The sequence below is a fragment of the Rhinoderma darwinii genome, chromosome 1, assembly GCF_050947455.1.
Source record: "Rhinoderma darwinii isolate aRhiDar2 chromosome 1, aRhiDar2.hap1, whole genome shotgun sequence".
In the NCBI taxonomy this organism is placed as follows: domain Eukaryota; kingdom Metazoa; phylum Chordata; class Amphibia; order Anura; family Rhinodermatidae; genus Rhinoderma; species Rhinoderma darwinii.
In genome coordinates this window covers 242,530,013-242,556,714 of record NC_134687.1, presented here as the reverse complement: position 1 = coordinate 242,556,714, position 26,702 = coordinate 242,530,013, and the positions used below count along the sequence as shown (strand labels likewise).

The 26,702-nt window shown below is 44.2% G+C and overlaps 1 protein-coding gene across 1 annotated transcript in view; it reads left to right on the top strand.

Moving 5' to 3' along the window:
- Nucleotides 1-26,702, top strand: part of LOC142741878 (beta-1,4-galactosyltransferase 1-like) — a 235,100-nt gene that overhangs the window by 172,808 nt on the left and 35,590 nt on the right. The window contains exon 5 of the mRNA XM_075851225.1: nucleotides 18,302-18,406. Within this exon, the coding sequence (XP_075707340.1) occupies nucleotides 18,302-18,406 (105 nt within the window). The remainder of the gene's footprint in view (nucleotides 1-18,301; nucleotides 18,407-26,702) is intronic.

The window sequence follows — 26,702 nt, the reverse complement described above, 5'->3', positions numbered from 1 at the left end:
GGTGACTCCCAAAGGTGGAGAAACCCCAACGCGCGTTTCGCGTGGATGGCTTTTTCAAGGGGTATGTTCCTAATCATTTGAATTTCGCCTCTTATGCAATACGTCACAGGGTCAGCTGAGCTCATCAGCCAATAGGGGAATGATTTCAGCCGTGCGCGTCCAAAGGAAAGGCATCGCGATACTTAAACTCCGGGCCGTCAAGACACGACCACGCATGCGCGGCTCCGGAAACCGCGCAAGCGCAGACGCGTACAATGAACAATCCAGGTAAGTCCCGACGATGACAGAACTGACACACACGGATGAAAAACATGATGGTAGAGATAGGGGACTCAATATAGCACTAAGAAATATATAATAATCGGACCAATATCAGTGCCATATATCTTATTCACGGCCAAATTCAGTAAGACTATCACACTAGCTCAAATATCGGAAAAAATCTATCATATAAACAGATCATTCAAATATAAGCGAAACAGATACCATAGTCAGATCAATCCATATTACGATAATGTGATCAGTACTAGGGTAACTAAAAACATTCCTGTAGAGAAAGTAATCATGATAAGAATAATACTAAAAATAATAATAAACATAAAAATTAAACTTTACAAATTATAAACTAGCATGTGAAGAAAAACTCATAATAAATGAGCTAAACAGATATATTTATAAAAATATATATTTTTTAAGTGATTATTAATATATGTGATAATTACAGAAGAAAACATATAATCATGAGTGTCAAAACTAAACAAAAGTAAGATGCTTGCTAACAAAAATTTATTTATAGCAGCAAATAGTGAAATATCACAGTTATAATGAAATAAATTCGCATTAATGAAATAAAATGCATTAGAAGAACTAAAAGGATATGAGGATGTGGTATTTAAGGCGGCGGACAAGGGTGGGAACATCGTGATCTGGCCTATTGATAAGTATGAAAAGGAGGCATATAGACAACTTAGAGATAAAAATACCTATCTTAAACTTACTTATAATCCATTGGGAACTTTTTCAGTAGAGCTATGTAAGATCCTCACGATGGCCCATGAGCAGGGAATTATTCCGAAAAACATACTATCCGGACTAATGACACAATACCCAAGAATTCCAACTTTATATTTCCTGCCTAAGGTTCACAAAAATATGACAGACCCCCCGGGACGTCCCATAGTGTCAGGGATAGGAGGACTGTGCGATCCTATCTGTAGGTTCATTGACCATTATCTAAAACCACTGGTAGAAAGCTTACCATCTCACGTCAAAGACACATCTGATGTCTTAAAAAGAATTGATGGCATCAATTTAGATGCTGATATGATCCTGGTGACAGCGGACATTGAGTCGCTGTACACCAGCATACGACATACTGATGGGTTAAATGCGGTACGTTTCTTTTTGGGGACGAGCAGTTGGGACGGCCCCACTTGTCGACTGGTTGTGGAATTACTGGAATACATCCTGACACATAACTTCTTTGTCTTTAAGGATGTGTTCTATGTACAAAAACAGGGTACGGCCATGGGGGCGGCGTGTGCGTCGTCATACGCAAACCTGTTTCTCGGGTACTGGGAGAGGCAGGTTTTCCATGATGGCGGCGCCCACGCCGACGACCATGTGCTGTCCTGGATGAGATACATTGATGATGTTCTATTTGTTTGGCAGGGGACAGAGACGCAGCTTATACACTTCATGCAATGCCTTAATGTCAATGACATGAACATTAAGTTGACCTATGTATATGATCAACACAGGGTCGACTTTTTGGACATTAGCATTGAGGTTGACTCTACAGGCTGTGTTCAGACCGATGTCTTTAGGAAAAAGACGTCGGTTAATTCCTTGCTCCATGCTTCCTCTGCCCACAGCCGGTCGACGATTGGTGCCGTCCCTACTGGCCAATTCCTGAGAATGCGACGTATTTGCTCATCAGAAGCAAACTTTGAGAAACAAGCTACTGATTTAAAAGAAAGATTTTTGGACAAGGGGTATAGCCATAGAAGTATCAAGAAGGGCTATAGACGGGCGCAATCTACGAGCCGGAACTCAATTTTACATTCCTTGGGAAAAAAGAAAAGTGATGATATCAAAATTCGATACATCACTACATACAATAACCAGTGGCATACGATGAGATCTGTGTTGGAGAAACACTGGCCAATTCTGCACTTAGAACCCGCGTTGGCAGGCAATCTCTCCAACAAACCACTTATGACGGCTCGACGAAGTATGAACTTGAAGGATATGCTGGTAAGAAGTCACTATGTACCAAGACAGTGCAACCCATTTACATCAAGTACCCCTAGACATGGTTGTTATCCTTGTGGTGATTGCCTGTCCTGTAAGAATCTGGTCCGTACAACTAAATTTGTATCAATGATTGACAACAGGGAGTTTGATATTAGACACTACATCTCTTGTAGTACAATGAATGTTATTTACTACGCTACCTGTGCCTGTCAAAAAGTATACGTAGGTCTAACGTCAAGGCAATTACGTGTCAGAATACGTGAACACGTGCGTGACATAGTGGCTGCAAGAGATGTGGATGATCTCACACTCCTTAAGACCATCCCTAAGCACTTCAAAATACACCATGCCTGTGATCCCAAATCATTTAAGGCATGGGGTATTGATAGAGTTCTCCCTGGGATTAGAGGCGGAGACGTTAAGAAACTGCTAGCCCAGAGGGAATGTAAGTGGATAGTCACTTTAGGTACTATGGCCCCTGTTGGTCTGAATGAGACACTAAGTTTTGTGTCATTTCTATGAACTTCCTGCCTATATGTATTTTTAATTTGTTTTAACTGTATGTCTATTAATATGTGTTTTTGTTCTATTTAGTCATTTCCTCTGTTGCTGATCACGTATGCCTTAGACCATCTGCGAGCGCGCCTTCTGAGATTCTGAGGGATTGGATTTTGGGCATAGGAGACTCTTCAATATCTTATATTTTATATTTGATCAATTTATATGGTGTTGGTATGTTAGTAATGTATATCCATTCTTTGACAATATATTTTTGTTATGTGACATTTCCTGTACTGCATTGTGTACGAACCATTTTTTTAAAGTAGAGATTTACTGTTTTTATTTATCACTTTTTGCAATTCACTGTATACGAATTTATTTCATTATAACTGTGATATTTCACTATTTGCTGCTATAAATAAATTTTTGTTAGCAAGCATCTTACTTTTGTTTAGTTTTGACACTCATGATTATATGTTTTCTTCTGTAATTATCACATATATTAATAATCACTTAAAAAATATATATTTTTATAAATATATCTGTTTAGCTCATTTATTATGAGTTTTTCTTCACATGCTAGTTTATAATTTGTAAAGTTTAATTTTTATGTTTATTATTATTTTTAGTATTATTCTTATCATGATTACTTTCTCTACAGGAATGTTTTTAGTTACCCTAGTACTGATCACATTATCATAATATGGATTGATCTGACTATGGTATCTGTTTCGCTTATATCTGAATGATCTGTTTATATGATAGATTTTTTCCGATATTTGAGCTAGTGTGATAGTCTTACTGAATTTGGCCGTGAATAAGATATATGGCACTGATATTGGTCCGATTATTATATATTTCTTAGTGCTATATTGAGTCCCCTATCTCTACCATCATGTTTTTCATCCGTGTGTGTCAGTTCTGTCATCGTCGGGACTTACCTGGATTGTTCATTGTACGCGTCTGCGCTTGCGCGGTTTCCGGAGCCGCGCATGCGTGGTCGTGTCTTGACGGCCCGGAGTTTAAGTATCGCGATGCCTTTCCTTTGGACGCGCACGGCTGAAATCATTCCCCTATTGGCTGATGAGCTCAGCTGACCCTGTGACGTATTGCATAAGAGGCGAAATTCAAATGATTAGGAACATACCCCTTGAAAAAGCCATCCACGCGAAACGCGCGTTGGGGTTTCTCCACCTTTGGGAGTCACCACATCCTTGGAACGATATGGGTCAGTACTAGCGGTGTTTCTTTTTGCAATGACTACTGATTGATACATTCACTCTTCTGAGCTTGCGATAGGTTTAGCTGCAAAACATTTACGTCTACTTAGACAGCTGGTCTGGTTGCACGGAGACGTTCTTTGCTTAACTATTAAGCTCTTTATCCTTTTCATGCCTGTTACTAAGATTAAACGCTCTTGCTGATATATACCGACATTGTATATGGTTGTAGCTAACCCTCGCTTCCTCTGTATCTATTTTCTAGCAAACCGCTTAGAACTACTGTTATAAACTGTTGTTTGTACTGTTTTACCTCCATGACCCACGTCCCTCTCCCATACCATTTGGAGATATACAGTCCATTTTGATTTGTAGTCTATTTTTTTTTTTTATCAAATCTGTTTTTATTAGTATAAAAGTACAAATTACAATACAAAACTGACACTACAGTTACCTGTGTCATACAAAAAACATTGAATTATTGTCATTCAGTTGGACTTATTTAACATGTGCTAGCTGAAAGGAAAAGGTAAATAAAAAGAGGAAAGAAAAAGTACATTTCCAATGTGAGCAGTGACATCCACTTGTATCTAACACATGGCTAAACATGAATTTCTAAGAAACATCAACGATGTGTTTCGATTTACTCAATGTATTAACACCTTTCACCAATCTTTAGTGATAAATCCATACGACTGCAGTAATTTCGATTAAGACCACATAACATGTGATTTTTGGGTAACATGAGGTAAGACAAAATGGAACGGTGGGGAAGGGTAATACAAGGGGATAGTTATGGGTAAGGATGTGAATAGGATTACAGCAATACCTCACAATAAAAAATCAGAAACTTAGGAAATTGTTCTCATTAGATCATCTCTATGTTGCAACCAAGGAGACCATATTTTCACAAATTTCTCATAAGTATCTTCCACTCTGTTAGAAAGTTCTTCCATGCGACATATCTGACTAACTTTGTCTATCCATTGACTTACGGAAGGAGTAGTAGGTTGTAGCCAGTACAAAGGAATTAACATTTTTGCTGCCGCTAACAGATGCGTATGTAAGTACTTTTTGGACATAGTCATAGAATTTGAAGGGAGTCCCAACGCTATGTTCTCTAACGACAGAACTACATCTGTATTACATATCAAGTTAATGTTCCTTTCTATTTGTGACCAAAAGGGTCTAACCTGAAGGCAAGTCCACCAGATATGTGACAAAGAACCCTCCTGTGACTTACATCTCCAGCATAGAGCATTTGGGGCAAAACCCATACGATAAAGATTTTGCGGAGTTTTGTACCATCTGGTGAGCAATTTATAATGGTTCTCCTGTAGTTTTACACACCTAGAGAATCCATGTGAGTTGCCCATTACCATATTCCTCTCCTGATCCGACAGCCGCAGTCCGAGCTCCGCTTCCCACGACGCTATGAAGGATGGCAAATCCCTCCCTTCCATTGCTGAAAGTTGGTGATAGATCTTAGACATTTTATGTTTATTCCCTCTATGAGTAGCTAGAAGCTTCTCAAACCATGTGAGCTCTCTAGTTGTCTTGTAATCTTTTAAAAATTTAGTACATGCTATTTGTATGTGATGGATCTGAAGAAAATTAAGCTTCAAAGCCTCACCATGCATCATAGACTGGATCTCCTCTGCTGTAGGTACTCTATTGTCTAACATAAAGTCTCTAATCTGAATTCCTGCAAAACATTTCCATAGGTCTGAGCTATATCCGCTCCCCAATTTAATAAGTTTAGGTAATGCCGCTACTGGAAGTATTGGTGACGGTTGAGGTAACACCTTCTCTGTCAAGCCCACCTTAGCCCAGACCGCTAAAGTGCCTTTCATTAAAGGATTTCTCATAGCTCCTATGTCTTGTTGGCTCGGCACCCAAAGAACTCCTAATGGATTATCTAATCCGCCTACTGCGTCCCTAGATAGCCCTCCCTGCTCCTCCGACTCTGCTGCCAAATCTAACCATCTTTGTAGATGTATAGCTTTGTAGTAACCCTCTATATCTGGAAGTCCCATTCCTCCTTGACGTTTGCTCCTTGTGAGATTGCGGTATGATATCCTCGGCCTTCTTTGTTTCCACAAATATTTTGAGATCATTTGTTGTACTGTCCTGAAGAAAGTTCTTGGTAAGAGAATTGGAACCATATTCATAATGTAAAGCACCACAGGTAGGATATAGGTCTGTAGCAGATTCCTTCTGCCCATCCACGATATGTATGGAATATTATAGGCAGAAAGAAGTTCTTTTATCTTCCGAAGGAGCGGTTGATAATTTAATTTGTATAGTGCATTTAGATCTGCGGGTAGTTGCATACCTAAGTATTTCACAGATTCCGAGGGCCATTGGAATTCAGAAGCTGAAGCCAATCCCTTCACCTGTCTCTGCGGTAGGGTTACATTAAGAATTTCCGACTTAGTATAGTTTACCTTGAAATTAGACACCATTCCATAGCTGTGAAAGGTTTCTAAAATAACTGGGATAGCGCTCTCTGGATTTGTGATGGTAAGTAGCATATCATCAGCAAATGCGTGAACCAAGTGTATTTTTGAGTTTATATTTAAGCCTTCAATTCGTGTATCCTGCCTCAAGGCCTGCAAGAGAGTCTCCAGAGTCAGAATGAATAAAGACGGTGAGAGGGGGCATCCCTGTCTTGTGCCATTCCCAATTGAGAAGGAGGGAGACAAAACCCCATTCACCCGTATCTTCGCCGATGGCTTGCTATATAGCGTAAGGATCGCTTTGATAAATGGTTCTGGGAATCCAAATTTAGCTAACGTAGCTGTCATAAAGTCCCATGCCACTCTATCAAATGCCTTCTCTGCATCTGTACCTATGAGCACCAGGGATGTTTTTGAATCATGCGCTTTCTGTATGCAATTCATCAGGCGAATGGAGTTATGTCTACCCTCCCTCCCTGGCACAAAACCTTTCTGATCCAAATGCACTAAAGTATTTAGGAACTTTCTTACTCGCGTGGAGAGTAATTTAGCCCATATTTTAAGGTCCAGGTTTAAAAGAGATATAGGCCTATAACTAGAACATAAGAGGGGATCTTTTCCTTCCTTAGGCAGTATCGTGATATACGCTTCAAGTGACTGTGCCGTTAATTTATTTCCTCTTAGCAACTCATTATAAGCTTTGACCAAAGGAGGTAATAATATATCTTTAAATTTTTTATAATATTTGATAGTTAGCCCGTCTGGCCCTGGGCTCTTCCCTGAGGGAAATGAATATAACACTTTTGACACCTCCGCCAAAGTAACCGGAGTCATAAGTTCCTCCGCATCTGCAGCCGAGATTGTAGGTAATGTTAATGGCCTCAAAAAATCTTCAATCTGCATAGATCTGGAGATATCTGAGTTCAAGGAAGGGACCGGGATATTGTATAAACTCGAGTAGTATTCACTAAAAACTCCTGCAATGTCCTCAGTATTCGTGTATGTATTTCCTTCTGATGTTTTAATCCTATGAATAAAGGCCTTTTCTTTTTTCTTTTTGATCAGTGCCGTCATTAACTTTCCCCCCTTATCCCCGTGCGCGTATAACTTCTGGTGATAGTGCACCATATTAGCTGCCAGCTTTTTGTTCAAGGAATCTTTTAAATTATTCCGAAGAATTTGCAATTCCGATTGTAGCTTTTTGGTTGGGGTATTTTTGTGTATCTTTTCCGTCTCTGCAATTTGCGATAGCAACAATAATATTCCTTTCTCCCTCTCTCTCTTTACTTTAGTTCCTAGTGAGATTAATATGCCCCTGATATATGTCTTATGCGCTTCCCATACTATAGTGCCCGACACGTCGTCTGTGGTATTGATTTCAAAGTATGTTTGTAATGACTCGGTCAATGTCTTGGACAAATCCGGTAAATCCAATAGGGCTTCATTTAGCCTCCATGTCCACTCTCTAGGAGACAGCTCAGCTACCTTCAACGTAATAAATGTTGGTGCATGATCTGAGACCGTAATTTGTCCAATACTGGCCGACTCCAGTGATGATATAAAATGTGCATGTATAAGCAGGTAATCCAGTCTCTGATGGGAACGGTGAGGGTGAGAAAAAAAAGTATAATCTTTTTGTGTAGTATGCAGAATTCTCCATGAGTCATGTAAGTTAAATTCTTGTAACTTATTTAAAAGCTTCCGTCTACCAATCTGTGGAATGGTTGACTTTTGTGTTGAAGAGTCTAGCTCTGGATTAATAGTTAAATTTAGATCTCCCCCAATAATAATAGGGCCTTCTGCAAAAGCTCTCAATTCTTCCAAAGTGTGAAGTAACCATGGAACCTGAGATTTGTTGGGAACATACACATTCGCTAAGGTGCATGTGAGTGCCCCCAATTTACCTTTGATAAATAAAGCTCTGCCATCCTTCGCATCATGCCTCGCCAGGAGTACAAACGGTAGGTCTCTATGTAGCGCTATGGAGACTCCTCGAACTGCAGAGCCCGAACTGCAGCTGTGGAACCACGAAGAAAAATAGCTAGTAGGTAATTTAGGTATTTTTTCAGCCTTAAAATGTGTTTCCTGTATAAAGGCTACAGATACTTGCTCCCTTTTTAACAGCGTTATTATCTGGTTCCTTTTCTGAGGCGAGTTCAGCCCATTTGTGTTGTAAGTCGCTAGCTTTATTGTCGCCATTTTTGTAGAGTATGTATTAAGCTATTCATTTTGCTAAGGTATTGTTTGGCATGTATTTGGGTAGATAAAAACAATCGACAGGGTAGGAGCAGGACAAGAGGAAAGAGGGGGAGGAAAACATACAACAAAACAGACATACAAACAAGCAATAAGTGTCCAGGCACTATGTAACTTCCGCTCATATATGGCCAACTGGGCTGCATATACAAAACACCACCTAATAGGTGTAGTAGAAATCCCACTACCCACCTACTTCTATCACCATAGCATCGTTGCATACGGAGATAGGGGAGGGAAAAATTCCTGAGCCGAGGCCAGGCTCAGATCCATAGTTTATTCTCACTTTAGGAGAGATCAAATAGTAAAAAATAACATATTATCTATAACAATAGCATTGGAAGGAAATAACCTTCCCTTACAGGCACTTATCATAGAATGTCTGTCTTATGTGAATAACTGCCGGTCACTACCCACATTACTTCTGAGATGATATATTGACCATTAACATACTTGGCCCTTTTGTCCAAGTAGTATTATCTCAGAACATACGTACTAAACCACATACCTAACTATATTCCATTAGCTGGAGTTGCATATCGTACGTATCAGGTGGCCTAGCTGCTTCAAGTTGTTATTCTGGGTAGCTCCTTATCATAGTACATATATAGAGGTCTACATATCCTCTTCACCCATCTAGTACCGTAAAACATGTAGGCCTCTATCCACATAGCCAAAAACCTCAAATTATCATATTATCTATTAGTCACAATAATGTACCCTATAAAACATTCCAAACAGTAGAATTTTAAGATTAGCAGTTAGAGACATCAATAATTGAAACAAAAACAGCATAGCTCACGAACAAGACTGGACAGTTCAAGGTACATCCTCCTCCATGACTTCTGCCCTTTGCTTCTTTCCGCGTGGCGTTCTGTGTTTGGAGTACACAGACCAAGGTTCCATCTTTGGCAGATCTGGTAGCGTGATGTCGGTCTGAGCTGGTAACCAGTTCTGTATCGGAATCGGGCGTATACCCAATCTTTCCCATGCTTCTTCCAGATCGTTCGGAGTATGGATCAAGATCCTCTTCCCCTCCTTGATGATCGCCAACCCGAAGGGAAAAAGCCATGTGTAAGGTAAATTAATTTCCCGGAGTTTCGCCAACAATGGTCTCATGATGCGCCTCTTTGCGAGTGTAGATGCCGCTATATCTTGATATAGCTGTAGTGTAGAGCCTTCAAATGTAACCCTTTGCTGTTCTCTGTTAGCCGTTAATATAGCTGCCGTATCCACGTAGCTTAGCAGACCACAGATGACATCTCTTGGTGTTTCTGTCGGCTTAGGCTTAGGTCTAAGGGCCCTATGGATCCGTTCGATCACCACCTTTTCCGCCCTCTCTTCTCCCAGCAAGACTGCAAATATTTGCCGCGCAATTGCAGGTAATGCCTCAGCTGCGTACGATTCAGCCAGGCCTTTCAGCCTGATATTTTTCCTACGGCTTCTATTCTCCATGTCCTCAATCATAGTCAGTGCCCTGTTCATTTGCGACTCCTGAACTTGCAGCTTGTGCCCCACTGAGTCCGCATGGTTTACTGTGTCTGATAATGCCGATTCAAGCACTTCTAATCTGTGCCCCATACGCTTAAAATCTGACCTGAATTCTGTGATCTCCTTCATAACCGGCATTATGGCTTGTTGTAGGGTTTTCTTCAGGAACGATTTAGTTATTCCTCCTGTGTCTGAGATCGCTGCAGCAGCACCGCACATGCTGTCAGCATCTGAGTCCTCAGATGCAGGGTACGGCGCCATTTTGGAAACTCCAGCCGCCGTTTGCAAATCCCGTTTCTGCAGGAATTTATCCAGGTCAGCTTGCTGTTTTTGCGCTCCCGGGGTGCTCAATGTGTCCCTGAGTTTGTCCTTTCCCGTCTTCACCATTTTTAGTATAAATGTGCCTCTTATTCGTTCTGGATCTGAGCCGGCTTGTGAGGAGCACTGTCTTATGCTTCCATCACGTTCAGCGGTCAGGCTCCGCCCCCTTGTAGTCTATTTTTAATCGTGTTATTTGTATTGTCCAATAAATATATTTTTCTATGCCATTGGCAAATTTACATTTATTGATAGTTTTTGACTCTGTTTCTTTCTCTTGTGTTCTATTTATTAAGGGGTGTAGGGAGCATTTTCACCCCACAGGTCTTCTCCATAAATGAATGCGCTGCGGATGGTGCAAATTAAACATTTATATTTTTCCCTAGATATGCCATTTCAGTGGCAAATATGTCGTGCCCAGCTTGTGCCACTGGAGACACACACCCCAAAAATTGTTAAAAGGGTTCTCCCGGTTATGGCGATGCCATATATGTGGAAGTAAACTGATGTTTGGGCACGCTGTAGGGTTCAGAGTGGAGGGAGCGCCATTTGGCTTTTGGAAGGCGGATTTTGCTTGGTAGTAGTTTTGTTTGAGTATTGCTGGTGTTTCCGTTTATAATGGGGGGTACATGTGAGCTGGGCAGAGTACTTTAGGGGCATAGTCAGGTGGTATAATAATGGGGTAAACAAATAATAAAATAATCCATAGATGTGTGTTACACTGTGACACAATACTTTCTGCACAGGCCAGTGTCGCACTGATAAATGTCCTTCCTTATCCCCCTTTTGGTCCACACTCCGCACCTTTGCAGTTTGGGGAATTTTGCTGGGAAGTGTTGTCCTGGTATAATACGGGCGCCATTGCTTCCAGCAGACATGTTTGGGCCCTACCCTTCCTGGTTCCCTAATTTTAGGGCCTTGATAAATCGCCTCTTGAAACAGAAGAAATGTTCCCCTCGGGCCGGCACAACTGTATATTTTTTATTTCCCGACATATTGGAGCCTTAACTAATTTTTTTTTCATAGACGTAGCGGTATGAGGGCTGTTTTCTTTGTGGGACGAGCTGTAGTTATCGTTGCCATTTTGGGGTACATGCGACTTTTTGATCACTTTTTATCCTTTTTTTTGGGAGGCCAGGTAACCAAAAAAACGCAATTCTGGCATAGTTTTTTTAAAAAAAATTTATACAGCGTTCACCATGCGTTATAAACTACATGTTATCTTTATTCTGCGGGTCAGTCCGATTCTGGCGATACCTAATTATAGCACATTTTCATGTTTTAAACGTTTTGCACAATAAAATTACTTTTGTAAAAATAATGTATTTTTTTCTGTCGCCATGTTGTGAGAACCATACCTTTTTAACTTTTTTGTCGATGGAGCTGTATGAGGGCTTGTTTTTTGCGAGACGAGCAATAGTTTTATAGGTACCATTTTTGGATGCGTGCGACTTTTTGATCACTTTTTATTCCAATATTTGTAGGGCAAAGTGACCAAAAACAGAAATTCTGGTATGTTCTGGTATATATTTTTACGTTTTTTTTTACGCTGTTAACCCCGTGCAATAAATAATATAATATTTTTATGGCTCAGGCCGTTACGGTAGCGGCGATACCAAATACATATGGTTATTATTTTTTTTCAATAATAAAGGACTTGATAAGGGAACAGGGTGATTGTGTTTTATTTTATTACTTGAAACTTTTATTATGTTTTCAAACTTTTATTTTTTTCACTTTTTTATACTTTTTGACATTTTTTTTCATGTCCCACTAGGGAACTTGAAGGTCCAACTGTCTGATTTTTTTTACGTAGTGCAATGTACTAGATCTGTCAGTTATTTACTGACAGCAAGCCGATTAGGCTTCGCCTCCCTAATCGGCTTCCGTAGTGGCAGAGCAGGAGGCCATTGTGTCTCCTGTTGCCATAGCAGCAGTCGGCAGCTCTGATTGCATGTCAGGGCTGGCGATCTGCTAGCAACCGCTAAGATGCAGCGATGACGTTCGATCGCTGCATCGAAGGGGTTAATTGCAGGGATTGGAGCTAGCTCTGGTTCCTGCCATTACAGGTGGATGTCAGCTGTAACATACAGCTGAAATCCACCGCTGATGACGCCGGCTCATCTCCTGAGCTGGCACCATCTTGCCGACGGCTACGGAAGCTGTTCAGGCTCTGCCGCCCGGCCTGTCCTGAACGGCTTCGATTCTGGGCAGACCGGGAGGCCAGTATTTGGCCTCTGGTTGCCATTGCAGCCACCGGAACGACGGTAATTTCATTGCTGGGGTTCCGATGAGCTACAAACACCTTAAATGCAGCGTTTGAACGTCTTTAACCCCTTCCTGACATTTGACGTATCCATACGCCAAAGTCGGGTAGGGGAAGTATGGAACGGGCTCACGGAGTTTGTTAAAGCCGACACTTCAGAGTAACGAGCGGCAACGCGCTCGAGCGCGATCCCGCTCATTTAACTTGTTAAATGCTGCGTTCAATAGCGACCGCAGCATTTAAAACGTTAGAAAGAGGGGGGCGACCCCCTCTAACAGCTTATCGCGCCCCCCGCAACGCAATCCCGGGGGGGGGGGGCGATGGCTATGGCTGCCTGGGGGCCTAATGAAGGCCCCCAGGTCCGCCATCTTGTGCCTCCGGCAGGGCTTAATAGTTGCCTGTCAGAATCACGATATACGATATACTGCAGTACATTAGTAGTGCAGTATATCGTGCAAGCAATCTAATGATCGCTGGATGAAGTCCCCTAGGGGGACTAATAAAAAAAGTAAAAATGAGTTAAATAAAGTTATTTTTTTGTGTAAAAAAAAAATAAAAAAATTACAAGTTCAAAAAACCCCCCTTTTCCCATTTTCCCCCTAGAGCATAGTAAAAAAAGAAATAAATAGACATAATTGGTATTGCCGCGTCCGTAAAAGTCTGAACTATTACAATATGTCATTATTTAACCCGCACGGTATCTCTATTTTTTGGTCACCTAATCTCCCACAAAAAATTCAATAAAAAGTGATCAAAGCGTTGCATGTACACCAAAATGGTATTATTGAAAACGACAGCTTATCCCGCAAAAAATAAGCCCTTATACCACTTAATCGACGGAAAAATAAAACAGTTATGGCTCTCGGAATTTGGCAAAAAAAAATAAATGTAATACATTTTACTTGTAAAATATAGAAAAAAAACTATATATATTTGGTATAGCCGTAATCGTATTGACCCACAGAATAAAGTTAACATGTTGTTTTAATTGCACAGTTAATTGCGTAAAAATGGCGCGCAAAAAACCATGAAGGAATCACAGTTTTTTTCATTTTCTACCCCACAAATAATTTTTTGCCCATTTCCTGGTACATTATATGGCAAAATAAATGGTGCTTTGAAAAACTACAACTCGTCTCGCAAAAATCAAGCCCTCATAGTACTATATCGACTGAAAAATAAAGACGTTATGGCTTTTGGAAAGTGGGGAGGAAAAAACTAAAATTAAAATCTGAAAGTTGTTTACAACGGGAAGGGGTTAAAAACGTGTTGCGTTAAAAAGATAAAAAGAAGCGTTAGATCAATTCTTTGGTGCATAAAATGCGCTATAAGTTCCCATGGTCAGTGGGAGTCCTAACTACGCGCCCAAAAACGTGCAAAAAGCGCGCACAAAAACTGCAAAAAAAATAATGCAGATAAAAAGGAAGTGTGCATGTCCCCATATAAATGAATGGGTCAGTGTGCTATCCGTTAAAAAACAGATAGCACACTGAAGCATTTCACTGAAGTGTGCTTGAGGCCTAACTTTATTTTTTTTGTAAGTTCCGCTGGACCTATTGGACTACGTTGTAGATGTGGTGGACTACTGTGATGATCTACGTTTTCTGTTTAAATAAAATGGTTAGCGAGGATTGTGTGGGCGAGTTTTTCTTTTAATAAAAATATTTTCTTATGTCTGTTTTTTTTAATACTTTATTACCACCTTAGTAATGGCAGTTGTATGTTAGACAACGTCCATTACTAAGGCGGGGCTTACTGTTAGCCAGTAAAAAGGCCAATACTAACCCCCATTATTACCCTCGTACCCACCGCCACCAGAGGTATCGGAAGGAGCCGGGTACGATCCAGTACCCGACCTTTTGTAGTAATGGCCGGGCACTGGGGCGGCCGCAGGCTGGTATTATTAGGCTGGGTAGAGCCAAAAAACGTGACTTTTCCCACCCTGGTAATGGTAGGCGGCTGCTGCTGTGTTGTATCTGGCTGGTTATAAAAAATGGGGGGACTCCATGCCATTTTTTTATTATTTTTTTTATTTATTTTTTTAAAAACGACACATGGTCCCCACCCGTTTTCATAACCAGCGAGATACAACACAGCAGCAGCAGCCTAGCATTACCATGGTGGGAAGGCCTACGGTTTCTGGACCTTTCTCAGCCTAATAATACCAGCCTGCAGCTGCCCCTGTTCCCGGCCATCAAAACAGATGGTCGGGTAATGGATGGTACCTGCCTCTTCCCGATACCCCTGGTGGCGGTGGGTACCGGGGTAATAATGGGAGTTAGTGCTAGCTTTTTACTGGCTAACACTAAGCCCCAACTTAGTAATGGGCACGCATGCACACCCCACACACGCCCACCATCACACAACCCCCCACAAGCACCCTGCACACAACCTCCCCACAGCTCTGCCTCACACGCGCACACACATCTCTGCCACATGCGCACACCCACAGCTCTGCCACAGGCGGACACACACAGCTCTGCCACACGCGCACACACACAGCTCTGTCACATGCGCACACACACATCTCTGTCACATGCGCACACACACAGCTCTGCCACAGACGCGCACACACACACAGCTCTGCCACACGCGCAAACACAGCTCTGCCACATGCACACACACACACACAGCTCTACCACACACACACAGCTCTGCTACATACACAGATCTGCTATGCACACACAGCTCTGCTACGCACACAGCTCTGCTACGCACACACAGCTCTGCTACACACACACACACACACATACACAGCTCTGCACACGCGCATGTGCACACACATAGCTGTGCGCATACACACAGCTCTGCACACACGCACGTACACACACAGTTCTACCTCACTCGCACGCGCACACACAGCTCTGCCACATGCGCACACACACAGCTCTGCCACACGTGCGCACGCACAGCTCTGCCACACACACAGCTCTGCTATGCACACACACACACAGCTCTGCGACACGCAAGCACACATACAGCTCTGCCACACACACAGCTCTGCTACACACACACAGCGCTCTGTACACACACACAAAGCTCTGCTACGCACACACAGCTTTGCCACACGCTCACACACAGCCCTTCCACACGCATATACACAGCTCTGCCACACGCATATACACAGCTCTGCCACACGCGCACACACAGCTCTGTCATACGCACACACAAAGCTCTGCCACACGCATGCACGCACACGCACACACACACACACACAGCGCTCTATAAACACATACACAGCTCTGCTACACACAGAGAGCTCTGACACACACACACACACAAACACACACAGAGCTCTGACACACACACTTACTGTAGGACTCTTACAGGAATCGCGAGGGGGTGTCAGGGTTTTGTGAGGACGCAATGAACGGGAGCCGTTCATTATGTCCTATGCACTGTAGCTGCCGTATTCCATCTGTGTATGTGTCGTTAAGAGACACATACACAGATGAAATAAAAAATGGCAGCCCCCAGTAAAGTAAGAAAGTGTTAATAAAAAAAAATTGTGTGTAAAAAAAGAAATAAAATCAATATAATATTTTATTACATGAAAACACATAAATTTATAGAAAAAAATAAAATTCATGACACCTTTCCTTTAAAACGTCAGGGGAAACAAACATATCTATACCATTACAACCCTATTGCTATGGATAGGATTAGATACAGTGGCTCAGCAGACTTTATCACACATAATAGGCTTAGATATAGGGCCCAGCTCGCTGACATTGAGGCTCCAGTGCTGGACCCCAAAAAGGTAAGTATAATAATTGCCTTGCTTTGTTATGTGTTACTAATTTTTATTGTGTGTTTGTGTTTTTTACATGTTCGGTTGTTAGACTACTTCGGATTCGAGCACTATTTTGATGACAGTGTTTTTTGTTATTCTCAATAAAAATAATAACAAGGATTGTGTTTTTTATTTTATTTTGAGCAAATATTTTTTTCTATGTCCTTGTATTTTTCTAAACTTTATTACTACCACCTTACTAATGGCAGCTGGCTGATTGACAACATCCATTACTAAGGTGGGGTTAATGTTAGCCGGCGAAAAGGCTAGCACTAACTCCCATTATTACCCCGGTATCTACCGCCACCAGGGGTACTGGGAAGACCCGCGTGCGATCCAGTACCCGACCATCGGTAGCGATGGCCGGGTACTGGGGCGGCCGCAAGCTGGTATTATTAGACTGGGAACGGCTAGAAACCTTGGCCCTTCCCACCCTGGTAATTCTAGCCTGCTGCTATGTTGTATCTGGCTGGTTATGAAAAATGGGGGGGGGCCCACATAATTTTTTCCAATTTTCTTCTTATTATTTTTTTTTAAATGACGAGGGGTCCCCATATTTTCCATAACCAGCCAGATACAACATAGCAGCAGTAGGCTAGAATTGCCAGGGTGGGAAGTCCCACTGTTTTTGGGCTTACCCAGCCTAATAATACCAGCCTGTGGCTGCCCCATTACTCGGCCATCACTACAGATGGTCAGGTACTGGATCGCACACAGCTCTTCACGGAACCCCTGGTGGCGGTGGGTACCAGGATAATAATGGGGGTTAATGTTAGACTCTGCACCGGCTAACACTAAGCTCCGCCTTAGTAATGGACGCTGTCAATAAGCCAGCGGCCATTACTAAGGCGGTAGTAATGAAGTTTAAAAAAAATACAAAGACATAGAAAAAATATTATATTGAAATAAAAAATCTCCCACACAACCCTCGTTAACAATTTTGATGAAAATAAAAAAAGCTGTCATCGAAGAAGTTCTCGAATCAGACATAGTCCAACAACCAAACCTGTAAAAAAAAGCAGAAACACACAAAAAAAAAACATTAGTAACACATTTGGTTGGCTTAGATACAGGGTCCATGTGTGATACTGTCCGTTGGACCCTGTATCTAAGCCTACCATGTGTGATCCTGTCTGATGGGCCCTGTATCTAAGCCTACAACATGGTAGGTTTAGATACAGGGCCCCGGCAGAGAGTAATCTTATACAGTATAAGATTACTGCCTGCACGGGCCCTATATGTAAGCCTATATGTGGTAGGCTTAGATATAGGGCCCATCAGACAGGATCACACATGGGCCATGTATCTAAGCCTACCATGTGGTAGGCTTAGATACAGGGCCCAGTAGACAGGATCACACCATGAGCCATGTATCTAAGCCTACCATGTGGTAGGCTTTGATACAGCGCCCCAGCAGACCGTAATGTTATACTTACTCTCCTTTTCGGCTCTGTGTGTAGCGGAGGTCCTGATGCCATCCAGCGTTGCGACGTTGTGAGCGGCGCACACCGTCGTGACGTCAAGACCTCCGCTGTACTCGGGAACGAGGAGGGTAAGTATGCTGTTACTATAGTAACAGGGGCCCGTGTACTTTATTACATAGGCCCCGGTTACCATAGTACGTTTTAAAAGACACGGTGCGGGGGGCTGCGACCACTGCAACCCCAAAAGCTACGTTACTGCATTTAACTCCTTAAACCTTCACTAAGAGACTTACAGCACAAAACTTTTTTTTTCTCAGAATTGTAGCAGCAGGAATGAAGATTGAACGTCCAGATCCAGAAATTGCCAGATCCACAATGATTTTTCATAACAGAGACACTGGTAATGAAGCAACAGGCAAAAGGTACAGCATATAAAGAAGCTAATAAAACTAGTTACATAAACAGTTCTAGAGAAAACTATTGTTGAGCTACTTTTACTATTCTGTTAAATTTAGGTTACTTAAAGAGACTTTCCGAGAAAGAGAGTTCCTTTCAATAAAATGCCAGAGTCTGAAAAGTTACGGATTGGAGATCCGATTAACTTGGCCAGTACTCTAAAATGCTTAGCATTTTATTATGTTTCACCCTTCATGGGTTATGCGCAAAATTTACAAATGAGCCACATACACCCACAATAGTTGAAACTTTATTAAATATACATAATAGAACAAATTAAAATACCAGAAATATAAATAACACAGGAAAGATGACAGCATAGCACTATAAAGGCAATATCTATACCTAGTATAATACATATACATAATGTGAATAATCAATACTAGTAGAGACCATAATGGTTTTTCCAATTGTATTTTATTTTTTAAATGACGAGGGGTTCCCCCCATTTTCCATAACCAAGTTTATAAGTTGTAGGTATATACTATAAAGCAGTCTTGACTTCTACAGTCCCATCAGTCAATTACATGGACAGTGGAACTTGGTAGTATTTAAGTATATATTTGTAATTTTAGATTATTTTACTATTTCAGTCAGCTGCGGCGAACATTGCTATTGAGTGTAAAACCTTGAGATGCTTGAAGGTACACAAGATCTATAAAACTCTGGGTCTGCCTATACCTGACATGTATTAAAGGATATGGAAACATTTGAGCACTTTTTTTTTTACTAAAACAATTTATTATAGTGTTTACTGCAACTTTGTAATTGGATTTTATTTAAGAAAATTTTGTACTTTTAGAGATACAGCTTCTATGTATCCAGGATACATAGGAGATGTATATTGCATTCAAACCCGAATCCGTCAGGTCTCTGACATGCAGGATCCACCTGTTATTGATCACATCTAAGTTGACGACTTCGGTGTCAGCAGGTCCTGCGTGTCTCTGACATGCAGGAGCCAACTGTTATCGATCACATCTAAGTTCATAACTCACGCAGACACGCAGGAACCGCTGTCACTGAAGCCGTCAGTCACGCTGACAGATTCGGGTTTCAGCGCAAGATACAGCTTCTTTATACCCAGGATACATAGAAGCTGTATCTAAAACGTAAACATATTTTTAATAAACTACAAAGTTGCTTTAAGCACTATAATATAATGTTTTGGTAAAAAAAAAAAAAATCCTGCTCAAATGTTTCCATGTACTTTAAGGCTTCACAAGTTCATTTAGAAAGAAGTGGTCAGTGAGGGTCCGGCACCATTAGCAGCAATTCCAATTATTCGCTGCGCAGGGAACTGCAACTCAGAAACGTTAAAATAAATGGAGCTGTGCTGCAGTTCCCTGCACAGCAGATCAATGGAAGCACCGCGGTGTAGGGAAAAATCTGCGACGGAGCTGCAGTGCGGTTTCTTCATTCTGTGCTTCTGTAGAGTTCCTGCCAGTCGGAGCCCTAGAAATTTGGAAGTGATAGCCTATACTATTTATAAGCTATTACTTCTGAGGCTGGATTCACACGAGCGTGCCGTTTTTGCGCAGGCAAAAAACGCACTGTTTTGCCTGCACAAAAGGCACTTAACAGCTCCGTGTGGCAGCAGCATATGATGCGCGGCTGCGTGCTTTTCGCGCAGCCACCATCATTATGACACTCCATTTGGATGTTTGTAAACAGAAAAGTACGTGGTGCTTTTCTGTTTTAATTCATACTTTTTTTCCGTGTGGCATGCGTGGTTTTCACGCACCCATTGACTTCAATGGGTGCGTGATGCACGAAAAACGCCCAAAGAACGGACATGTCGTGACTTTTTTTCAGCGGAATCACGCTGAGTAAAAATCACGCACATGTCTGCACGGCCCCGTAGACTAATATAGGTCCGTACGACGCGTGTGAAAAGCACGCGCGTTGCACGGACGTATTTCCCGTTCGTCTCAATAAGGCCTAATAGTGGGGAAACCCCCTCAAGTTTTGACACCTTGCAAAACTATATATATTTTGTTTCGGATTGTCTGGAAAGGTGCCCAAACGTTTGTACATTGGCAAATTTAATACTTTCATTTTTCCACTATAATAAATTAATCAAATAAGCAGTAATGATGCTGTCACAATCTGTGGGTGTGTGGACCTACTGGACCGCACCGCTGTAGCGGGATGGCAGATGGCCCACCCCATCATTAAAAAAAATGCTCTATAAAAAAAATATAATGCCCCTTTAGTGCCCCCATACAGTATAATAATAATATTTAATAATATAATATATTACAACCCCTTTAAGGACACAGTATTTTGTCCTCTAATTGTGCCCACAGTATTATGCCCCCTGTAGTACCCCTACATAGTATAATGTTCGTTTAGTGGTCCCCACACTGTGTAGTGCCCCCTGTCGATTTTGCCATACAGCCTCCCTGTAAACAGTGCCATAATCCCCAACCTCCTCCTTGTAGATCTTGCCATACAGCCCCCCACCTCCCCCTTGTAGACAGTGCCATACAGCCCCCCACCTCCCCCCTGTAGACAGTGCCCCCAAACAAAAACAAAAATTGTACACACCTAGACCCCGTTCCCACGACGAACTGAGCTGCTCCACGACGGGATCCTTGCGTAGGCCGGTGTTATCATGTAGCCTAGTACAGAGTTTCCCAACCTTTTCAGACTCGAGGCAGCACTGGAAAAATAAAATTTCCTTAGGGCACCCCTACCAAAAATTGTTTTGTGAAAGACAGAAAATGGCTAAAAGCAAGCACTACACTCATAGGGTATGTTCACACATTTTTTGTAAGGCAAAAAAATTCTGCCTCAAAATTCCTTCAGGAATTTTGAAGCAGATTTTGTACTGACAGCGTTGTTTGACCTTTTTTTTTTGCGTTTCTTCTTAAGCCGTTGAAGCTAATGCAAAAGACGCAGGCAAAAGAGCTCCAATTGGGAGCCACAGGTATTTGCTGCCTCCTATTCATTTCAATTGGAGGTCAGAGGCGGAAACCACTTGAAGACCATCAGCCCCTCACTCACAGTAAAATGACCATCAGCCCCCCACTCACAGTAAAATGACCATCAGCCCCCCACTCACAGTAAAATGACCATCAGCCCCCCACTCAAAGTAAAATAACCATCAGCCCCACACTCACAGTAAAATGACCATCAGCCCCCCACTCACAGTGAAATCATTATCAGCTTCCCACTCACAGTAAAATGGCCATCAGCCCGCCACTCACAGCAAAATGACCATCAGCCCACCACTCACAGATTCCCCCTGTAGGTAGTGTCACACAGCCCCTTGTAGGTAGTGGCACACATCCCCATGTAGATAGCGCCACACAGCCCCTTGTAGGTAGCGCCACACAGCCACCTTGTAAGTAGCGCCAAACAGCCCCCTTGTAGGTAGCGCCACACAGCCCCCTTGTAGATAGCGCCACACAGCCCCCTTGTAGATAGCACCATACAGCCCCCTTGTAGGAAGCGCCACACAGCCCCCAGTAGAGATCACCACACAGCCCCCTGTAGAGAGTGCCACACAGCGCCCTGGTAGGGAGTGCCACACAGCCCCCTGGTAGGGAGTGCCACACAGCCCCCTGGTGGGGAGTGCCACACAGCCTCCTGGTAGGGAGTGCTAAACAGCCTCCTGGTAGGGAGTGCTAAACAGCCCACTGGTAGGGTGCCACACAGCCACCTGGTAGGGAGTGCCACACAGCCCCCTGGTAGTGAGTGCCACACAGCCCCCTGGTAGTGAGTGCCACACAGCCCCCTGGTAGTGAGTGCCACACAGCCCCCTGGTAGGGAGTGCCACACAGCCCCCTGGTAGGGAGTGCCACACAGCCCCCTGGTAGGGAGTGTCACACAGCCCCCTGGTAGGTAGTGCCACACAGCCCCCTTGTTGGTAGTGCCACACAGCCCAAAGTCCCCTTGTTGGTAGTGCCACACAGCCCACAGTCCCCTTATAGGTAGTGCCAGACAGCCCACAGCCCCCTTGTAGGTAGTTCCACACAGCCCACAGCCCCCTTGTAGATAGCACCCCCCTAACTGTAGATAGCACCACTATAGCTCCCTGAAGGAGCGGAATCCCCGTGTGGCCGAGGATTCAGCTTCTGGAGCGCTCCACTTGATTTCTCTGTCCATATATGGACAGTAACATCAGGTGAAACTCCTGAAGCGGAATACCCGTCCACTCCAGGAGAAGCTCCTGTCGTCTGTGTCCATTTATGGACAGTGAAGTCATTGGCTTCTCTTGGAGTGGAATCCCCGTTCACAGAGTCGGCAACGCTGTGGATGGGGATTCCGCTTCAGGAGTTTCCCCTGATGTCACTGTCCATATATGGACAGAGACATCAAGGAGCGCTCCAGGGAGCTACAGTGGCGCTAGTAGATAGCAGAGCAGGGAGATACTTCCCTGCTCTGCTATAGTACAATCGCTACGTCGGCACTGAATGAAGAAGCGCCCGGGGGGAAAGGCGACTGCTGAGTCGCCTGCCCCAGGTGCTTCTGAAACAAGCAGGGGAAGTGAGCCAGCGCAGCGCCCCCTCCCACGCACAAGTTGCACACCCCTAAGGCCGGCCCTGCCTGTGATAGTCCAGACAGTAGCACGGCTAGGATCAGATGGGATCTTGACGGCAGGTGATGCAGACGGGACAGATGACACCAGACGTGGTGTAACAAAGCAGACGTGGCAGAACTCGATTTCAGCACTTTAGCGGGCACAGGAACAACTACAACACAAAATACACGATACAGGTAATAATGGGAACAGGATAACACTAAGGGACCATTTGCAAGACTAACAGAGGAATACTAACAACGCTCAGGCAATGAGCAAAGGGGAAGGGCCCTTTTTATAGTCCACGGAGATCATTGGACTATTTACTAATGTTTTGCATTTGCGCGCACTGGCACAGCAGAGTGGAGCGGAAGTGAGCGCTGGCGTCTCCTGGGGAGGATATGCGAGCCTGCGCTCACCAGACCATGGCTGTCGAGGGGTGAGTAATCCATCGATGTTGCAGTATCCCCCCCTCTTACGCCCCCTCTTCTTGGGGCTAGAGCGAGAGAGGAACTTCTTAATGAGGATAGGGGCATTGAGGTTCTCTTCTGGCTCCCAGGACCTCTCCTCTGGACCAAACCCCTGCCAATACACCAAATAAAAAGTCCTTCCTTCTACTCTCTTGAAGTCCAGGATCTCCTTTACCTCGAACACATCGGAAGAACCGCTAGGAGCAACTGCAGGACTAGGAGATTTAGTGTAGCGGTTCAGGACCACAGGTGTAATGTCCGTGGCTGCGGGCTGTCAGCTCCAACCTCCCACTGACAGCCGCAGCCACGAGTCGGCAAGCGCTGGCCCCAGCCTCCTCCTCAGGAGACGCCAGCGCTTGCATCCACTCACCTCTGCCGGATCCCCCACTCTTAAAGGGGCAGCGCGCGCACCGGACATCATGGACGACCTTTGACCCATGAGTACCCTGGACTATAATAGGGGTCCAGCCCCCTAGTTCGATGCCTGAGCATTGTTGCGTATCCCTTAGTCTGTCTATGCAAATTGGTCCCTTAGTGTTTCCTGCTCCCAGTGTTTTCCCGTTCCTGCTCCTGTTCCTATATCCTGATCTAGTGCCGTGCTTGCTATTGCCGTGCTGGATGCCACGCTTGACTGCCTATCCACGCCTGTCGTCCACCTGCTGCCTAGTTCCTGCCAAGCTACTGTCCGTGCTACCACAGGTATCCTATATACGAACTATAGACATGCACCCTGTTGGCCAGCTGCCTTACCGCCAAGGCTGGTACGGCCCAGTGGGTCCACAGACCCTTTGTGACAGTACGTTCAGGCCATGGACCCCGCTGGCCGGTTCAAAACGATGACGTCTACACCGCTTGGCAGTATTGACCCACGTGTTTCTTTGGCCCTTCATGACCGCTACGATGGAGAAGCAAGTGCCTGTCGCGGTTTCCTTAATCAATGCCAGATCCACTTCAGCTTGTATGCTAGGACATTTCTGTCTGATGGTGCCAGGGTCGCGTTCATCATTTCTCTCCTCACCGGAAAGGCCCTTGCATGGGCGAACCCTGTCTGTGAGAGACAAGGACCGGAGACCCGTGATTTCCCTGCCTTCCTGCGGACTTTTCGCATGGTGTTTGAGGAGCCCGGCCGGGTCTCATCTGCAGCGGCTTCTTTGATTGACCTGCGCCAAGGAGACACCTCCGTGAGTGAATACTCCATCCACTTCCGCACCCTGGCGGGAGAGCTCGCATGGAACAATGAGGCTCTGGTGGCTGCATTCTGGCACTGACTATCTTCCAGAATTAAAGACGAACTTGCCGCTCGGGATCTGCCGTCTACCCTGGATGACCTCATCCTTCTCTCTGTCCGGATTGATTTGCAGATCCGTGAACGCCTCCAGGAGGTTCGACGGGAGGGAGCCCTTCCTGGTCTGGTCCCAACATTGCAGCAACCCCTGCTGCCCTCAGATGTCGATCCTCCTGAAAAGTCAGTAATAACGGACCATTATAAGTTATCCACCCAAGAGAGACTACGCAGACGCACATCTGGACTTTGTCTTTATTGCGGCCTCGGTGGCCACCTGGTGCGCCTGTGTCCCCAAAAGTCCCAGGTCTCTGCGTATCTGGACTCTGGATCCGCTGCTAATTTTATCCGCAGAGATCTGGTGGATCGTCTGCAATTACCCACCACCCTCCTGGAGAGCCCGTTGACAGTTGCCTCAGTGAATGGTCTACCTCTGCCAGACCCAGTTATTGCTGTGACCAAGCCGCTGAGGCTCCAAGTTTGAGCTCTTCACACCGAACTCCTGTCATTCTATGTCCTATCCAAAGCCGTTAATCCTGTGTTGCTGGGCCTGCCTTGGCTCCGTCTGCATGCTCCAGTTCTGGACTGGAATTCTGGAGAGGTTCTTAAGTGGGGCCCTGAGTGTCAAGGTCATTGCCTGGTGAGGATTCGTTCGGCTCAGCCTTCGCTGCCTCGGTCACTGGCAGGATTGCCGGGTCATTATGCCGCCTTTTCGAACGTCTTCAGCAAGAAGGAGGCGGAGTCTTTGCCTCCACATCCGGCATATGACTGCCCTATTAAACTGATACCTGGTGCATCCCTTCCCCGTGGTAGGGTATATCCTCTCTCCTTGCCAGAGACTCTGTCCATGTCCGCATATGTGAAGGAGAACCTAGAAAGGGGCTTCATACGAAAGTCTTCCTCCCCGGCAGGAGCCGGGTTCTTCTTCGTCAAACAGAAAGATGGCTCTCTTCGCCCTTGCATCGACTACCGTGGTCTTAACCAGATCATGGTGAAGAATAAATATCCATTGCCACTGATCTCCGAACTGTTTGAACGAATACGTGGTGCAAATTTTTTTTACAAACTAGACCTGTGTGGGGCTTACAACCTAATCCGGATTCGTCAGGGCGATGAATGGAAGACTGCATTTAACACCCGTGATGGACACTATGAGTATCTAGTAATGCCCTTCGGCATGTGTAATGCTCCCGCGGTTTTCCAAGAGTTCGTTAATGACATTTTCTGTGACCTCCTATACGTTTGTATTGTAGTCTACCTTGATGACATCTTGATTTTCTCACCAGATCCGGTGACACACCAGAGACATGTCCGTCAAGTTCTGCTACGGTTAAGGGAGAATCGTCTGTACGCCAAGTTGGAGAAGTGCGTATTTGACAAGGATGCTCTACCCTTCCTGGGATACATCCTCTCGAATCGAGGTCTCGAGATTGACCCTGAGAAGGTAAAGTCTGTCCTGGAGTGGCCACGCCCTCAAGGCTTGAGGGCCATACAGCGCTTTTTGGGATTTGCTAACTTTTAGAGGCAGTTTATGCCGAACTTCTCTTCACTGACTTCTCCCATCTCTAAACTTACTAAGAAGGGTATGAACGCCAAGGTGTGGACTCCCGAGGCAGAGTCTGCATTCAATAGCCTGAAGAGTGCCTTCACGTCAGCTTCTATCCTCCATCATCCGGATATCTCTCTACAGTTCTCGTTGGAGGTGGACGCATCCTCTGTCAGTGCTGGTGCACTCCTGTTCCAGAGAGGGTATGTGGATACTTCTCTAAGCTCTTCTCTTCCGCAGAACGCAACTACTCGATTGGGGTTCGGGAGTTACTGGCCATCAAATTGGCTCTGGAGGAGTGGAGACATCTACTAGAGGGCGCAGCTCACCCGATCTTGATTTTTACGGACCACAAGAATCTGACCTACCTCCAGACGGTAAACTGAGCACAATGATATAATTCTTACGTTCCGTTAATTTTCAAAATTGACTGCCT